General features: G+C 39.5%; 1 protein-coding gene across 1 annotated transcript in view; it reads right to left on the reverse strand.

Annotated features, from left to right (window-relative positions):
• The window catches only part of LOC131989912 (inactive ubiquitin carboxyl-terminal hydrolase 53-like), a 33311-nt gene extending 15829 nt beyond the window's left edge, over nucleotides 1–17482 (reverse strand). The window contains exons 1-9 of the mRNA XM_059355270.1: nucleotides 16861–17482; nucleotides 8840–9435; nucleotides 7158–7250; nucleotides 6872–7006; nucleotides 5491–5601; nucleotides 4455–4537; nucleotides 4117–4201; nucleotides 3735–3881; nucleotides 1372–1521 (exon numbers count right to left, since the gene is read on the reverse strand). Of these exons, the coding sequence (XP_059211253.1) occupies nucleotides 1372–1521; nucleotides 3735–3881; nucleotides 4117–4201; nucleotides 4455–4537; nucleotides 5491–5601; nucleotides 6872–7006; nucleotides 7158–7250; nucleotides 8840–8983 (948 nt within the window). The 5' untranslated portion in view covers nucleotides 8984–9435; nucleotides 16861–17482. The remainder of the gene's footprint in view (nucleotides 1–1371; nucleotides 1522–3734; nucleotides 3882–4116; nucleotides 4202–4454; nucleotides 4538–5490; nucleotides 5602–6871; nucleotides 7007–7157; nucleotides 7251–8839; nucleotides 9436–16860) is intronic.
• Between the last annotated feature and the right edge of the window lie 1692 nt (nucleotides 17483–19174).

The following is a 19174-nucleotide window of genomic DNA, read 5'->3' on the forward strand; positions in this document are numbered from 1 at the left end:
TCTAAGCTATGTCATTACTCAACGTTTAATACTGACATTAATTTTTAAATGACAAACACCTTTGTCAGGAGTCAGTTTATACTATCAGTTACAAGAAGAAAAAAAGTCACTAAGCCAGTCACTAAGCATGAAAAGCTCTTGAAATCAGTACAAGTACTCTATGTCATAATTATGCCACTATATTCAAGTAACTGTATTTCATTTGTATTTCATCATCCTCATTATAAAAAGAATGTTTCATGCACTGGAAAGCAGCGTTCAGGCTACACTACAGTAGTCATTTAGCGGCTGGGACTTGGGGAGTCACAGAAATGCTGGCAAGTTTCGACCCAGGTATGGGCTTGGCAGGCACTGAGTGCTCTAGCTCCTCCATCTCAGTTGGAGGGGGGGCTGCACACACAGCACAAGCTGTTGATGGATTGACACAGAGCCAGCCAGCCGTTGCACCGCAGTCCCTGAGAAAATTGCGAGGATGTGAAACAAAAGGCATGCTCACACGTGCACACCGTGAAAATAAAGCCAATATTTAGAAAAAAAGAGGAGGGAATAGATGAAAGGATTCAAAGCCAGTATAGTGAACACACACACAGCCACAAGCAGCATAACACTGGAAAAAATAGAACCTCTTTTTCACACACAGACAGCATACACAGCCACACCATGCAACTCAGCATTCTCAACAAACTCTCAACTTTAAGCAGTGAAGGAATCTGTAAAATAACCTTTACTGGATAATCTTCACTTCACTACTGCAGTACTTTGTGATGACAGAATTGGGGAACTGCAGTAGAAATGAGGGGGGTGGGGGTTGTGGGGTTAGCTGACTCTTCAGTGCCATAAAGGCTCATCAACCCAGAGGCTCATGAAGGGCAATCGATGTGGCCCTTATTGGGCGATAAAGAGACTTGGTGATGGAGATAAAAGACTGGACATTGCTACTCTTTGCTGCTGCTTGTAAAAAAAGATAATGGTTTATCAAGTTAGAAGAGCACATTTTTATGAATTTACACATTACACCAATAACCAGTAAAAGCAAAAAATGTGAAAATAAAGCTTTTCATGCGCAAGTATAATAGCTCTGTGTTATCATCATTGTTGCATTGATGTTTATAGATTATACATTATTTCTTCAATTGATTATTTTTCAAGTCTGAAATTTTTCAGAAAACTGTAACTATAATAATAATAATAATAATAATAATAATAATAATTTTAAAATTGAAAATTTCCCAAAGTAATGTCTCCAAATTGCTTCCAAATCCAATAGAAATCATTTCCCAAAATTTAAGGAAGATGGATTTTGCATAGCATGACTGAGAGCTGATTTAGTTAATTGGCAAATTATTTAAGCACCAGGGCACACTGTCTCACCTCTTTTACTGTGGCATCATCAAAGAAGACCCACTTGGAGGACTTGGTGTGGAAGGCGAAGGCACAGTAGTGGCGGCTGGAGTAGCAGATCATCGCCACGAGCAGCAGCTCTCCCTTTTTAGCATGCTCATCTGTCACCCTGTAGAAGAGCTGTGTCCACACACACACACACACACACACATATAAATATATACACCAATTACTCATCGGCATCAATGCTACAGTAAGTGGGCATGCAAGTGACTGATGTTGATAGCTAGAGGGATCAGTTACTTTATCTGTTAGATTCAGGTCTGGGGGATTGAAACGGCATTGATTTGAAAATCAGTACGAATAAGGGCTGTTCAAATCAACACCTTCATGGCACTTAATATCTAGACTAATTAAACAGTATTTTTATTGATGGCCTAATACTAATATACAGTTGTATTTTCTTCTTCCATAAATAATGAAAAAATATCAGCAATAAAAAAAAGAATTCATTAGAAAATGTAGGTAAAAAGGTTGTTTAGCAGACATATGGAGAAAGTGTTGGTGCAACAATCACTTGATTCTCCCACCCATGTGTCCTGTACAGTCAGTTCTTTGTCTCCCCCGCACTCACTCAAACAATAGATTTCAAAGCAGACAATAGGGGTGGAGGGCTCCCTTTTACACTCAATAAAGTCACATGAAACACTCTTTAATGAATTAAGGCCTTTGTGGCACACTAGTTGAAGGAGAGGTCTGACAAATTCTTTGTTGGTATGCTTTAGAAATGTGTAAGAGGGAGTTGTCAAATAAAGGGCTTGAATACCTCAACGAAGAAGTTATGTAATGTGGAGAGCGTATGACTATTGTACTGATCTGAACTACACTGATTGATTTTAGCTTGTGAAGCTCATCCAACACAGTGTATTCATGTGAACAGGCGGCTGAATTTATGAAGTCAATTTTTTACATGCATATTTCATATGACCACTGCAGACAAGCTAACCATAAATCACATCTTCACCTAAGTAAATGTGGACAGGAAAGAAGTTACACTTGACCACATTTGTGCATACTCATGATCAAGAATGTGTGAATATAAACACTGCAACAAAAGCAGCCTTGAACACGTATAATTTTCCCCTTCTCAGTGAAGTCTATTCTGCCCACATGTTCCCTCAGACAGGCATGCACACACATGCTCAGGAAAACACAGAAATGATAGGGAGGGGCTTTCTGACAAGCTGACCAAGGCCAGCAGGGGCTTTTTGATCAGTGGCGCTGGCCAACTGGGCATTGGGCGTTGACTGCTTACGCAACGGCCCGACTTACAGAGAAATAAATCCCCACTTTATTTCCCACATATGTTCTACTGCACCAAAATAAACTGACCCTAAAACTGCAACAAAAAAAGGCATCTGTGTAAATGAACAAATTCCAAAAAGCTAGTGACAAACTGAACCATATCTGGAGAGACTTATTTTATATCCTGTAGGTTGATTTCCATAAACTACTAGTCACAAAATATTATGGGAGAAAAATTATTTGAGGAAGTACTTGCCACCGTTTATGTGGATGTCCAATCAGTATTGAATAAATTAAATAGTGTGTCCTATACTGACTGAGAAAGCGGACGTTGCTACTTTCTAGCGCCATTATTTGACATGATTGAAGGAAGAACTACAGGCTATTTCCGCTTGATCTTCTCTGGGTAGCCAGGGGCCATTGCCCTAGATTCAGCTCAAAGCCCTTCCTTGTTCTGTTTGCTTGTATTGCAAATTGGCTAATTTTTCAAACGAAAATTGCGTGTGAAATCTGAGTAAAGAGGATGTGATGGATAGTGATACATTTTCCAATGTTTTGGCTGCCGATTCGATTCGATTCGATCTTATTCAAGCCAGAGGAAATAGCCAAGGAAATGCAGTGGAGGGAGGGAGAGGGGCCGAGGTTGCACCTGTAGCCGGGAGAATACAGCCAACACAGAACCTCCAGAATCTGAGAAGCTAAGATCAACCACAACTAGTGGTGTCTTTCCTCCAATGCTGAAACGTAACGTAATCATTCTGCTGCAGTGAATGTCAGTGTGGGCAGATTTGTATGATGTTGTTGCTGACGCCAACACTGAAAGAGCCTGTCTGTGCGTTACTATACATGAAAGTTTTAGTCTTCTTTCCGACAGAAGTGTCCTGAAGACCTTTTTCACGGTTTTAAAGATAAACTACCAACCACAACCAACAGGGTAATAGCTCACACAATATGTATCCTGGTACACAGTGCCGGCATGACGTCGCAAGCAGGAGAAACAACAACAATATAAACACAACTTATAGGATAACCACAAAAAAGGTTGCAGCTTTTCCCTTAAACATAAATTTTATGAACATTATGCTTACCCCAGAAAGACTGAGATGAGGCCCCAGCGAGCGGATAACGTCTTCTGTGAGGTCTGACTGGTCAGAGTCCCAGACGAAGCCTATGGTAACTATTTCTGGAGAGTTCATGAGGACCCGTCTGATCCTAATCCTCTGGCCACAGTTGCTCTGTAAGAAGAAGGACAAAGACACAGAAATAGACTACAGTTTTACCCAAAAGCAACTTCACGCAATTATCAAGTACAAAGTCTTAATGCAACTTAAATTCAACAAATAATGAAAAAGCTAAAAGCTGAATTGCTGAAAAAATTCTTCTGGAGGACACAGGTGCACTTGTTAAGCATTGCTCTTTCAAAGAGTGTAAACATTGTGCTTATTTAAACAATTTGCATAGGCCGCTTACTGGACAGTTCCGAAGGTCCCCTATCGTACTTGCTGCTTGTAACAGTTCCCCAAATGACTCATCTCTGCGCTGAGGCATCTGTTGACTGAGAAAGATGAGACGCATTGTCAGCAGAAGCAAGAGGTATTCCATGTAAGGGGAAGGAACGGAAACGGAGACAAATGAAGATGAAGGCATATGAAGAGAAAAAAAACTGTTGTGCGTGAAATTTCAGATAAAAAATTAGGTTGTGGCCTTGTGACAAATGTGCCAAGAGAGACATGGCAAGCAAAAACAGAGTGTAGCCGGACAGATGACATTGAGGAAGCAAAGAAAGTTGCACATTGCCTGTGCCTTACCAGAGTGCGGTGGTGGAGACATAATGCACCAGCTCTGTAAACGGCAGTGGGTCGGAGGATGCCCCACAGCTACGGCACACAGACTACAGAGGGGAGAGAGTTAGAGACCAAGAGGGTGATGAAAGTTACAAGAAAAAAAGATACACAGGTGTAATTTCAGCATTCATTTTTTGCTGTCAAGGATCAATTATCAAGTCAGCATGTCATTTTCCAAAAGAGTGAGATTAGAAAAAGTCAGAGTAACAAAAGCGTATAAGCTTTGGCAGGAGGTTGTGACTTGTCTTGCTGCTCTTGTGATCAGTTATAAACTGTGGGCTCTGATGTATCCTACTCAACTGATTGACATTATCAGGCATCCAATTTAATATATAGTAATTAATCTCCCTCTGACCAAGGCAATACTCATTTAGGCCTTGGTAATATTTCCCGGAGTGGGTGCCCCCTAAGTCAAGGTGGAATAAAATCCACTGACTGCGGCCCTAAGGGATTTAGTCCAAAGGCTTATCATCTGTTTGATTCTGAGATAGAACTGGTTTGGGACAGAGACAGTGATGGGTATCACAGCCACAGGGAAGGGTGGTGTTGTGTGTTGTGCTGGAATTTATGTACACCATCTGTGATTTATCTAGTGCGCCTGCTGCTGCTGCTGCACTGTGGAATCTGACCAGAAACACCCTCCTTATTCCACTGGGGCGACCCAGTATCAAAACATGACGGATTGGATTTCTACTGTCTCAGACACTGATTCATGTACCTGTCTGTGTGTGTGTGTGTGTGTGTGTGTGTGTGTGTGTGTGTGTGTGTGTGTGTGTGTGTGTGTGTGTGTGCGCTGCTTAATCCCAACATTGGCTTGTGTCTTTAGCTTGTCCACACATTGCTGACATTGCAAACACATAATATGAACAAAAACAAACAATAATTAACACCTTCTCCTCAGACAGCCTGAATTAACACGTTCAACACAACTTTTTTCACAGTTTGGATTTGTTCAGGTCAAATAATGTTATATTTGTTATGCTTTCCAACGCCTACTGACCTGCTCATAAAGTGACATAGCAAATTTCTGATGCGTGATGCAAGACTTTGAAGTGCAGGCATCTGTCTCCTCAGGCACAATGTGCAGGTGGATCCTCTCCAGTATGTTCTCCTGTGACACAATAGGACATCTATCAGTTATGGGACAAACTATTTCAAACACTGTTGTTGTAAAGTCACCTCAGGCTATTTTTTTTCCCACAACACAGGTATTTTACTGAGCAAAACTGTTGTAAACCTGACAGCAGAAGGAACGCAGTTAAAGAGCTCTATTTTAGCTCCCACCTGTTTCTATGGAGTTCTTGTGAGTTTATAAAATATTAAGGCTGCGAGGTAGGCCTGCAAAGGTTACAGGCACAACTTCACAGCCTGTTAATCTGACACTGGCTAAGTCCTCGCATAAATTCTGCACCAGCACACTGCTGCCAATGCATTACATGGTGAATGCTCAAGGGCAAAGATCTGTGTGGGATTAAGAATTAAGATTGTCTATAAAAGATAGCAACTTTGGCACGTAAGCTTCACTCTCAGTTTCAAAATGTTACAGTTGAGTTTTTGTATGAGACTTGGCAGACAAAGAAAGAAACAAAGCACCAAAGTTCACATGCTTTGTGAGTACTTTCTCATAAAGAAGCAAACCGATTTAATGCTCGCACTTGTACAACACAATGTTCGTTTATAGTACAGGCCTCTCCACTCTGTTCCAAAAACATTACATTCTCTCTCTTGCTTATCCATTGCTGAGTCACTGGACTTCCTAAGTGGATAAACAATGATTGCGGGATAAAATCAGGACACATCTGTGCTGTCTGGGTATACTGTTATTAAGAAGTGATCAAAACCGTGAGAAGGAAATAAACTAATTAAGCCTGATGGACAAGGGAAAACAAGGTTGAAAAATGAAGAATAAAAAAAGCTGCAGGGTCTGTTTTTTATTTGATTGATGAAGTCAAAAATATAAACATGAAAATGACACTGCAGTTAGGGGAAAACAAGTTCTGGCGAAACAATGTTTTATTGTGCCCAAAAAAAAAAGCAGAAAAAACTGGAACTGATATAAAATAAAAAAAGATGAAGGATGCATAAAATTGACTTAAAAAAAGGCACAGAAATGATTCAACATAATATGGTAGCACAAACAGAGAGGTTCAAACACAACTCCGGCGCTTATATAACCTGTCATGATGATATTTAGCGGCAATGTGGCAGGGGTTGATGGGAGGGGAAGGGAGGGACAGAAGCTCTTTCAGTGACCTCGCCAAACAGTTTGTTGCAGTGCATTACCCCAACTGTGTGGCAGGGTAACACACAAGCAAACACACATCCCTCCCCATACACTAGTCTCCCTCGCTCAGGACAGCCGTGTTGCCACAGGAACTTACAAAGCACTCTGCGGCATCATCCATGAAGCCCAGCTGGAAGCGCTGCTCGTCCTTAAAGGTCTCTGCCAAGGCGTGACGCAGATTGTCAGAGGGCAGGGCGCGCTCCCGACTGTGCTGGAACTGGGAAAAAATGCCCTGAAGACGAGAACAAGAACTTGTTTGCACATGGACTATGGGACATTTTGTTTGTTAAAAGCATTTGTGTCAGCCATACTGCTCAATAGTCTGGATATGTGACCCAAACAGTTTCAACATTCATAATGACAAACAGGAGCTAAAAAAGTACCTTTAATGCACAAAAAATGCATGATTCTCCCAGACAGAAGTGTCCAGGTAGCTGCCTCAGGCTGCGTCTGAAGATGTCCAGCTGCCATAGTACCTACACAATGGAAAGAACAGCCTATAACAACCTTACACTGTTATAAGAGCATTTTAGGTGCAAAGTATCTTATGCATGTAACTAGACATCCTTGGGTCTTTTCTTAACATATGTTAATTGGACATTGGGACAGAGTGTCCAAGGTCATAAGGATGAGGAGTGGGCGACAGGAACAACTTCCTCACAGAAACAAAGCCGTGGGTAATGATCATCTGCAACCAGCTCATCGGTTATCTCACCCTCTGAGTCATCGTCTGAGAGTGACCTCACTGTGGGGCTTACCACAATAATGAAATAACTCACCAGCTAGCTAGTATCCCAGAAGTCAAAAGCAAAATTCGAATTAATTATTAAATTGCTGGGAAGCTCTGACAATTTTAGACAGTGACTAGGCTTTTTAATTTCTAAATAAATGGTCATATTGTAAGAGAGTGGAACATGGTGTACAGGTCCTTGAGGAAGAGTGTTAAATCCAGATAACATACTAACGTAAGAGAAACATAATTTAGCCCTTTAGGGTTTGTTCCCTTTCTGAAACATTTTCCTGACTTTTTTCTTTCAGAGGCAAGAGTGGGTTCAGTTTTTAAGCTACAGAGGAAATAATGGTATCATATGGAATTAGAAGATCTACGTCATGTTATCATGTCATGCTTGTTGGGAGAGCAAAATAAAATTCCAAAGTTCTGCTAATTTTTAGCGAGGGAAAAAACTGACATTTAAAAAAAAGGGTCCCTTAACCAGTGACCTCAAGATATCTGAATGGGTTCTATAAGTACCCACAAGTCTCCTCTTTCGATACATGTCCACTTTTTTTTACTGGGGTCCCCCAACAATGGAAATGCATGAATTGTGTATCACTGGAATAGCTGAGACTCTTTTATTTTTATAAAATTATATTCATGTGAGCTGATGTTAGTCCTCATAGCAGCCATTTCATTGCAGTGAGAGCATTTCCTGAAACTTCACTGTATAAAATTACCTGTACCTCCAGAATAACCACCGCCTCATGTAACTCTACAACCACAAACTAGACACCTAGTGCATTCAGGTATATTGACAGGAAGTTGTTTTTTTTTCGTGCAATTTCCACAAATGAAGTACTCGCCACCCAACTGCCAAAAACACAGAAATCTCCAAAATGTCTGAAGTTTGTTTATATATATATACATATATATATATATATATATATATATATATATATATAAACTGTAGTAGCTACTTTTCAATACAAAGTATTATAAATGTGCATGTCTTAAAGATGTGATTCCTTATATAGCCTGCCTATCAAATGCTTTTAAGCTTTATCAGTAAGCACAGAATATATTTTGTGGGGAAATTGAAATCGTCCAGGACATGTGAAACTCTGACACCAACAAATACCGATATGTTTAAGTAAAGCTTTAGAGAAGTAATTCTTGTAACTTTATGAGAGGATGCAGAAACGTCCTTGACGCCAGCTCACATCTGAGATACCCTATCAATACTTAACTGCTTTTGTATTGACACGCACATACTGGATAGTTTAATCATTCCAAGATGTTCTGAATAAATTCAGCCACAAACTATCAGAGAGAGAGAGAGAGATCTACCTGCACAGCACTGTTGAGGAAGCAGCTGTTCTGGCCTGGCTCATTGAGTAGTCCTTTGGTGGGGGCCAGAGACAGCATGCTCCCCGGCTGGTACGATTTCCCAAGATTGCCCCCCGGCTTCCTGAAGAACTTGACCCATGCCATTGGATAGTGGGGTCTGTCTTTGGACAGGTGGGATGGTCAGATGACGACAGGGCAGGTTGGTCCAGAGATCAGATCCCTCGACCCTTGAAGGAGTGACTCCCCAACAGTCTGGGGTTAAGTTATTCCACAAGCAGCAGAAGCAGCTGCCCTGTTACACATGAGCTTCTAGTCCATTTCTGCAGCTCATGTAGAAGATCCTTTAACTTTGTCTGCTACTTAACCTTTGATGATCAGCGGTCTGATACTTCTGATAAGATGCGTTTTGTCTCCAGACAAACATGCCTCAGTCATCATGTACTCTTGGCGGCTTCAGAAGGGATTCTGAACCACTGTCAGCAAATTCTGCCACATGGTCCTGATGCTGTTGAAGATCTTTAGCTGCAGTCAATTGTCCCTCTTAGAGGTCCATCCATAGTAAAGTTTATGCAGGCTGGACAGCAAAAGCGTCTGGGCTGTGTTAGAGAAAGAGAGAATAAACAGGACTTTAGACAACAATATGGACTTTCTGTTTCTGAAAGTTAGCACCATGGTTTTCTAGTATATTAAATTGCTACTTTTAGTGGACAGCATTGTGTAGTTGTATTATAAGGTGATCTATAAACACAGAGAAATTAACTGCACATCTAAGACTACAGTCTTCGTATCTATGCTCATTCTAGGTAAGTTGTCAACGAGAGAGGTCAACAACGATTATACATTAACTTTTCCAAACAGCCTTTGCACTGGAGGTGTGTTAAACTGAAGTTGGCCCCAGCTAAAGTTGCATATTAACACTCAAAGATTTATTTTAATTTCTAGATGACAACAGCCAAGAATAATTTAAAAGGAACAAAAGATATTGTTGTAGGTTTTGTCTGATCATGTTCACCACAACTGAGCTCAAATTTATTTTGTAAATGTACATAAATGATCCGAGAGGAGACAACCTCCAACATTAACTGCTGTAAATATCTACTGCCACTACTGACGCGTCTTTCCCAGCTCTCTGTATTGATAACTGCTGACCACAGTCTTTCCAACCTCTTAATATTCACTTGACTCATATTTATTTATATTATTGATCAAGCAGTTATTTTTTTCATCTGACTCAAGTCTACAAGATAGAAAATGAAATCAATAAAATAAATTAAAGTTTTTAAAATGGCTTATTTTGCAAAGGAAAAATGATAAAACGAAAGAGATCTTCATTTAACGATCACATAAAACACATAAAAACAGCAAATCCTTAAGTTTGAAAAAATGTAACCTGACAATGTCTAGTATTTTTACTTGATGCCTTAAAAATACATCATCATAATCGCCACTGATTAAGCTTCGGCTGAACAACTAAACTATGACATAGTAATGTCCCTATTGTTTCCCTATTTTGTCTACCATTTAACTTTGCAGTTGTAGCTTCAGATGGGAGCCCAAACTGAAGTTGTATGCCAGCAATTCGTGGCCTGAGATTTTAAAATTTCCACATAAGAACTTGCCTCAAGTTTCTTTTGTGCCGTATTTTGTCAGTTTTCCTGGCACTGTCATTCTTTTCTAAACTCAACTACAAAAGAGTACTGGCCTGACCTATTTTTAACATGAGATGAGCAGTGGAGGACATTACAATAAACCACTGAAGATGCAGTTCAATTTATGAAACTTGCAGTCTATGCAGCTTCAACAACACAATGAGAAAGACCAACAAAATCTGCAGAGAACGTGCACTGTGCTTCTATGAAAGCAGCTCCACAGACACAGACTGCTTTGAGAGGTTTGATGGATGAAATTGTTTGTGCTGAGTGAGGCAGTGGAAGCAGTGTCTAGGTTATCACAATAGTGAATGACCACAGTCTGTAAGTTTACATTTTTAATTGTAATTTTTATAGGACACTCTTTTATGCCATTGTAAATTATACTATTCTTGTCCTGTGTTTTTATGGAAAACAGAAATTGTGGCAAAGCAGCAGCACCAAAAAGGGACAAAGAAGCAACCATGAGCAATTGTTTCTTGTGTGATACATGGTGATTCATGCTCTATTAGTCCTCAACACCTAGAAAAAATAACCTCAAAAGAATAAACCCTCAACATTTTGTTATTCACAGTGAGGATGAAAAATACTGCCCTACTTTACACAAACAATGAAACTTCCTTCTTGTGACAGCCTCCAGAAGTACAAAAAGTTTCAGCCAAAACCAGTTGGACAGCATTTCTATCCTGGTATTTCAGGAATCCTCAATGGATGATGAAGCTGCAACAATATAACCCTACAGCAGGTTAATGGTGCAACCTAAAGTTTAGTATTTACATGTAGAATTCAAAGTCATCTTCACAATTCAACTAAATGTGCTAAAGTCTTGGCCTCTGCACTTTGCGACTGGACTCCATAGCAACAGCATTCCAAAGCAATCACTTAAGCTCACAGTTGCTTAAGAACTGCTGTTTCCGGATTAGTATCAGGGCTCAAGGGGCTCTACCTATACACCCCACCTTTACCAATACCATCACATGCCCTGGCATGTTGATACCGTCTGTATGTTTCACCATAAGCCATTTGCAGGCACACGTATGAACATCCAACTTGCATGTGATGAAAATAATGTATTGATATTATTGTGTTACCGTCACTTTTACAGCTCAGTCACTTCAGGATATCACAATTCCCACAGTTAAAGTACATCCAGCATGCCCTTGTGGCATCTCCTCCATGCCAATTTGCCAGCAAGCAAAGACAATACCACATCCACATGGAAAATGAAGCCAATGCATGTCTTGTATTGCAACACTGCTGACAACAGCAAGAGTAAATATGGCTCCGCCTTTCAGGCCCTACAAATTTTATTGCATTACGGTAGTCCACTTGAAAACTGCCAGCCTCACTTATGTTAAACTAAATTTTAGCCCAAGCAGAATTGGCACTTGCTGACTACAACTCAATAACATCATGTTCAAAGATTATGCTCTGATACTTAAGGGCAAAGAGTATCATTTTTCAACTCTTGGCTATAACACTATATTTCCTTTAAACATGTTCGCCCTTACTTACCAATAACAAACATTATTTACACTGTCATTTCATATTCTACCACATCTGTTTCCTCCCCCAACAAGAAGTAAAAAAAAAAAATACATTCCAGGCTTATCAGATTAAGCATGACACCTTTCATCTAACAACATCATGTGACTGGCACCATGTAGTGTTTGCACTGCAGGACAGGGGCACATTTTTAGACATGGACTGGCTGATTAGAATCCAGAGAGGTTAAAGTGGCACATACAGCACCCAACTTGTGAGCGAGGATACATATGAAAGGGTGAAGGAAAGACTGATACACACTGTGGGAACAGGTGCCTATGCCGACATAAACATTCTTACTGTATTTCATATGTTGCCGAAAAGACCAATTCTCAAAAATTGAAAACAGATCCCTTATAATTGAGATCAACTGCACACAGCCATGTCATATATCTGCCTCACTGTTTATGAACATAGGTGGATAAAATGACTCAACTGGCTGGTCACAATATTGTCAATAAGCCAAGTTTGCGTCATTACCTCATATGTAAGCCAAGACGGCTGTTGACACCCTACTGTTTCAAGTCTTACTAGTGAACAAGAAAACGGTTTTCTTTTTCTCACTTTGGGTTGTTTCTCACAAATAGGTCCTTTTTTTTCACATCACCCTCTGGGTTAAATGAGCAAACCCAAATATGAGCTAATGTTCACATGATAGTCAGTTCATTGTTAAACACTGGTCTCCTATCAGACTTTAATAAACCAAACATTTGTAATTCCTAATGAAAATCGTATTTTGTCATCATGTAGATGTTTATCATTTTACTACATTAGCCAGATAACCACAGCACAGTTCTTTGTATCCATATAATCAATTATTTAGTCTATAGAACAATTACTGTATCTACACAGAGACATCTTCTGTTCTGTCACTGCAGCTGCAGAGAACATAAATGCAACAGGCTGCACTGTGCAGCATGAAAACATAAAGAAGAACTGTATATTCCATGCATTTCTCATACTGCTAAAAAAAGGTCTACCAGCCATTAGTTTAAAGTCTCTTTTTGACCAGAGGTAAACGGATTGCTGGAATGCTATATGTTTTCCCTATAGTGTCAATTTTTCCCAAAACGCGATTCAGTAAAAAAAATAATTGAATTTTTTTTTTTCACAGATGGTTGGTGAGGATGAAGTAATTTTATTTTAGTTATTTTGCGTATTGTAATTTTTTTTTTCATACAAATGGTGCTAAATGCTGGCCTTATAATGACCAGTTTACTGTACATTAAACTGCATAGTACACGGCTTCTTATGAAATAAATAATTCATTTAATATAAAATAAATTGAACTGAAATAATTTTACAAATTTTAAAATAATTATATTGCTTCTACTTAAAAACTATCCCTGTAATGTTATATTAGAACAGAGTTTTGTAATTAACAAAAGCTATGTAATAACAATTTATAATTAATAACTGTATAATAAACTGTTTAACCTGATGAGGCTAGGTTTTTGATAGATATAATTGAAACTAATTTATAGGAAAAACAACAACAACATAACTCTCTATGCATTTTGGAAGCCTTGCCAAAAATGTACAGATCTGAGAAGAAACCAAACAAAAGACGTCATTTCACTTTTTGTCTCCAGCACACCAGCACAGGAAGTCCGGTCTTCCTTTATAAACAAAGGCTTGCTCAGTCTTGTCAGGCAAAGTCCACGATTGACTTTTTCCTTCACAAGGAAAATGTTCAGGCTAGCACCTTGGAGCAATCAGCCAGAGAGTTTGCTGTGGATCAGCACCTTTGACAAGCCTCAGGAGTCAGTAAGATGTGGGCATGTTTGGAGTAAAGGTATGGGGAGTCGGATGCTCTAATTCATCCATTAGTGATCTGTTGATGGATAGGCTCATTAACAATGATTCAATTGATCTCCTTCGTATGGTGATGCAAAGAGCCCCTGATGAATCAATCTGTGGTAAATTGAGTCACGCTAATTCAATGCCTATAAGATGTGAAAACAGAAACACGTGGTTGGAACAGCACAAAGAGAGAAGCGTTCAATGTATATCGGAGGCCTTTGTTGTAGCAATTTAGCCGACAGGTTCTCTTCCTAACAACATAACAAAAACAACATCAGTTCTTTTAAACACCACAAATTCATACAGTTGCTAATGGGTCACACACAGCCTTTAAATTATCCCAACCCCCCTTCTTTTCTTTGATAACAAACAATGTACCCCACAGCACAACACAACTTTGAGCCTCTTTATGTACTGAAAGACTAGGAGATAAATGAAGACAGTCAACCTTTCTCTCAATGCAGATCAATACATCTTTCTGTCAAGATGGTGCATCATCCACCTGCATGATAACTGACAGAGTTCCCTCATTTTACTCCTGTACTGAGACTCACGGTTGTTGAATGACTATCCTTACTGAGGATTACATTTAGCAGCAACTTCGACTCCTATGGGCACCAAAGTATTGTACTTGTATCCTTTTCCACCCTCTTTTTTCTTGTCGATCATTCAGTTTTACCTTCAGATAAATATCTTTGGAGCTATGCTGAGTAATACTTTGTTGCCTATGACAAACGGGAAAAAATGGTGATAAAATCTTTTCCCACACCTACATTTAGTAAGATCTTTTTTATGTAAACCACACATGAAGTTCAACTGCTGGCTGACAACATAATTACATGCTATTTAAATAACACACGGCTGTTGCTAGAGTAACAAAGAAATGCAAATGTATTAAGATGCAAACTCAAATGTAAAACTGATTATATGGGCAACTATTTCTTTAACAGATTAATTGTGAGCCATTAGCTACATCTGAAAATGACCTGGGTGGTGTAAAGCCGAAGTCTAGGAAAAGCAAAAATTCCTAATGAATGGAATAAAAAAAATGTTGCGCAAGGTAAGAGATTTTGTGTATCATTATGTGTATCATTATAAATTACAGTTTCTAAGGCTGCATTAGAACTACTGCCACATGCACCTGTTTGGAATTTACTTTAGTGTTGAGTTGGCCCTCATTAAATTTGCAATCATTCACTGAAAATTAAAATAAGGCCTTTCTCCATGTCTCGAGTTCACTGAAGGTAAAAAAAAAATCTCTATTTCAGATGCAGTCACGCAAAGTTCTTATGAGTCTGACTCATATGGTAAACTCAGGAATGAAGTCACATCTTTTTAGAGAAGTCTCACAGATGACAGTCTCCCACTCAGACTTCCACTTTGCCTTTTTTATAAAGTGGTGAACTAAATGTCTGACATCAGGACATAAACGTTTTTCTCTACATTTCCTCCACACTGTCGACACAACGTTCTAATTCTCTGTGATTTAATGCATTGCCTTTCCACAATTCTCAGTTTGTCAGTCTGTTTATTTTAATTAAGAGTTTGGACTGGGCAAACACACACAAGTCTGAAACTATACAAAACCTTGGCACAAGTAGCCACTGCATGAACGAGAAGAAGCAATAAAACCTGACCCTGCATGGTAAAACTCTAAAAACAGTGAAACTTGACTGTTACATTCCCTACGGACTGCAGACATGGTTTAAGCCTTCAGGCAACAATGCAGCGGTCGTTTCCTGTGTGGGCTTCCTGCTCAAAGGCTCGCCGCTTTCCAGCACACGGTCACCGCGTTCAACCCTGTGAAACTGAACAGGTCACCCACACCGCGCTGAGTCACCCATTATTCCTTATGGAGGAAAAGGGAGAACAAAAGCACATGTTCCAGGATCCAATGCTGCAACAAATCTGATTGAAATATAACATCCTCTACTCTACTCTTATAATTGCTTCCTTAATGTCCCCCCTCCCCAAAATTACAGCAGCGTGCCAAGAAATATAAAGTGTGATGATGATGATGTCTAACAACTATGTTCCCCTCTTCACTTTTATATATAGAAAGTAAATTATTTCAGTTTGAAACTAAATGTGTTTTAAGTGTATGAACAATGCCACCTGCTACAATATTCATCAAAAGCAGATCAACATGTAATAAATTAAGAAAACTTTACCTAATAAAAGTGCACTTAAACTCAAGTACTCTTTCTAGTCACTACTTGCAAACAAAGTGACACAAGGCTGACTGTCAGAACTGGTTCTTCAGCATGCCTCCTTATTTAGTTCACCATCTTGGAAATTTTCCACAACCATTAACATATAGGGTGAGTGTGCATTGTGATCTCACAGCTTCATCACCACTGTGCCTATGGGACTGAGGTCTTCTGCTCGGGGGTCTTATCTCTAGAATGAATTAAAGTGGGAGAAACCAGTTCACATGGTGCACAGGACGGGGGTGTGCAACTCAGTCCTGAACGAGCCCCTGAGAACTTGTGAATGTTTTGTCCAAATATAAAAAGGGTGTGCAAAAATTACGCAATATGAAACCTCTCAGTCCAATACGAAAACATAACAGGAGACTTGGCAGTTAGCTTAGACTGTGCTTGTTTATCTTGAGGTGACACATAAAAGGTAGGGCAAAGCTAGCATTTTTAAATTATTTAAATCCATGAAAAGTATTTTATGGGCTAGTAAATACATATTTGACAGCCTATGGGAATATTGTGTTGAAATAAAAACTGAACACTAGGGAGGTAGCTACTTTAGCCTCATTTCGTTATGCTAGCTAGATATTTTAAATATTTTATGATAAACCCGACACACTGCTAGCTGTCAACAACAAGGCTTTCAGGAGAAAATACCAACAATAAGTTAACAAGTAGGACAAAATTAACTGTCAATTATAACAACAAGTGTTGTGGTGTTTTATACATTTGCAAAGCACAATATGAAACTTAACAAGTGTACAAACTAAAGCTACATGATCGACAAGCAGCTAATGCTAGGCCTACCTGGTTTCCGACTTACCTGAGTTCCAGGTGAAACTACATTTCCGCCTCACGTACTGCTGCCAAACATAAACCAGCAAAGTTTGAATAACTACTTATGTCAAACTCGAATAAAGAGCTACTGACCTCAGAGAGAGAGAAAAATAACCCGAAGTGCGGTAATATCCGTCAGACAGAACAAGAGTTGAAGTATTTTGGTTGAGTTTCGGGGGAGGGACTGAGGAGCCGTAGGAGTCGCTGGTTAAAATGTACTTCAAGGCAGAGACAGACAGACGCTGGAAACTAAAACACCAGCCAGAAAACAAAGTATTGTCTTCACGCAACTGAAACTTCACTCTCTCTGGCTTTAGTAGGATTTGCTTTCTCTCAGAAATTACACTTCGGACTCAGAAGCAGTCTCCTTCCACTTGCGATATATTCCAGTTTTGAAAGGCTTGCTGTTCCGCTGCAGTTCGCTGATGCGCGGCGGTAGTGAGCAATGGTCGCTCGGTCGACTTCGGCACCTGAAATACTGGATTAGAGATGTTTTCAGAGCTGAGATGTCAAACCCCGCCTCTTCAACAGTGTATTTACTGCAGTCTGCCATGCTACTGTACACCACTGCTGCCACAGCTACAGCGCACATACACACACAGGCGCGGACACACTCCAACATTTGCAGAGCGCCAACTCTGCTTGTGCAGGCTCGTTAATGTTGCTGTTTGGTGCAGGGGTTTGCAGTTTGCCCACTACAATGCGTAGTATTAGTTTACAACTCTCCAACTGCAAAACTGCATCAAATGCATACTTGAAAATTGGTTTTAAAATAACGTGTCTCCAAAAAAAATGGAAAATCCTTTAAATGCATTTGAATTTTGTTGTCGTCTGCATTCAGTGATCCAAAAAGACATAAAGTCAGCAACTACCATAAGCACATATGCATGCATACATTCGCAAATTGAGTAGGCCTATGCATTGCAGCAGTGTGCTGGCAAATGGTTAAACATGCTTTTAGGTGTGTTAAATATTTACCTGCATGGTTATACCCCACAGTGTGAGGACAGTTGTAACACTGATGATTATGAACAACTGAGAGCAGAGGTAAGTGATGTAAGGCTCTTGTTATCCAAACACCATCTGCCTGATCCTGTTATATAAAGAAAGCAATGGGAGAGATGTGCAATTAAAGCTTTTCTACCCTTTTGAAGCAAGAGACTACTGGGTGTAATAGCCCTATCATGTCTCATGGCTCAAGGCCCCCTAGCAAGCAGACCACACTTTTATTTGGAATGATTATATTCATTAAAATAAGTAGTCTGGATTGCCTCCACAAGAGGGCATATTATATGGGATATATAATTAAGAGGCCATAAACTATATTTCTGATGTTCCATTCATTTATTTTCCAAAACATTTCTGCTATAACATTTTTAACTTAGGGAATGACTCTGGCTTATCTTGATTATCACTGAGAAATATATCCAGCTATTTATTGTGTGAGTCACTGTTTTTCTTTGATTGCTATGGAGGAGGAATCTCTTGATTTACACAGGTCAGTGTACTTTTCTCAGCTGCCTTCTTTTCTGTAACTCTCTCAAGTCATAAGACCACAGTATCATTTTTGCCAGACTGGCCAAACATTTGTCAAATTAATTATTACTTAATTAAGGCTGAATACTGTAGGAAAAATACATTTTAAGTCATTTTAAAACTAGTGTTCAAAGCTAGATAGACCAAAAATAGATGTAAAATCAAGTCTGCCAATTATGCCATATGTCCAACAGTCTTTGTCTTTCTCTACTTCAAAAAAATATCAGCATTACTCATTAAGGCTGAGGAAACGGTTTGCAGTGATCAAGTGTGCGGTGAGGGGTCACAATGTATCAGCGTGGTCCAGCCTTTCCCCAGGAAGTACTTGAAAGTGCCCATTGAGGAGACAATGCCATTTCCCTCCCCACATTTCCTCGAGGGACATATAATGCTTCCTCTTGAAATATAAAAAAGTTCAAGAGTGTGGTAATAATCAGTTTGAGTGATGTGGGCCTTAATGATCTTGGTGAAAAGGTTGAATTTACCATGTAACCCCGTACTGTAATAGAATAACTCAGTCAGCCTCGAGGCATTCTGAAGGGCTAATGTTAAAAGATTAATTTAAAAAAAGTATTTTGTTATTAGTGTGGTGCTCTGAGCTCACATAGATAAGATATTATGATGTTGGACATTCCCACCCTGTCTGTAGGCTTTGAAGTGCTGCCACTGAATATCTTATACTGCCTATGAATTATGGATCAGACGGCTCAAACAGATCAGGTCTTTAACAAGTTCCACAAATGTAAACTTTTCTTTTCTGACCT

The sequence above is a fragment of the Centropristis striata genome, chromosome 17 (assembly GCF_030273125.1).
Source record: "Centropristis striata isolate RG_2023a ecotype Rhode Island chromosome 17, C.striata_1.0, whole genome shotgun sequence".
NCBI classification, from domain to species: domain Eukaryota; kingdom Metazoa; phylum Chordata; class Actinopteri; order Perciformes; family Serranidae; genus Centropristis; species Centropristis striata.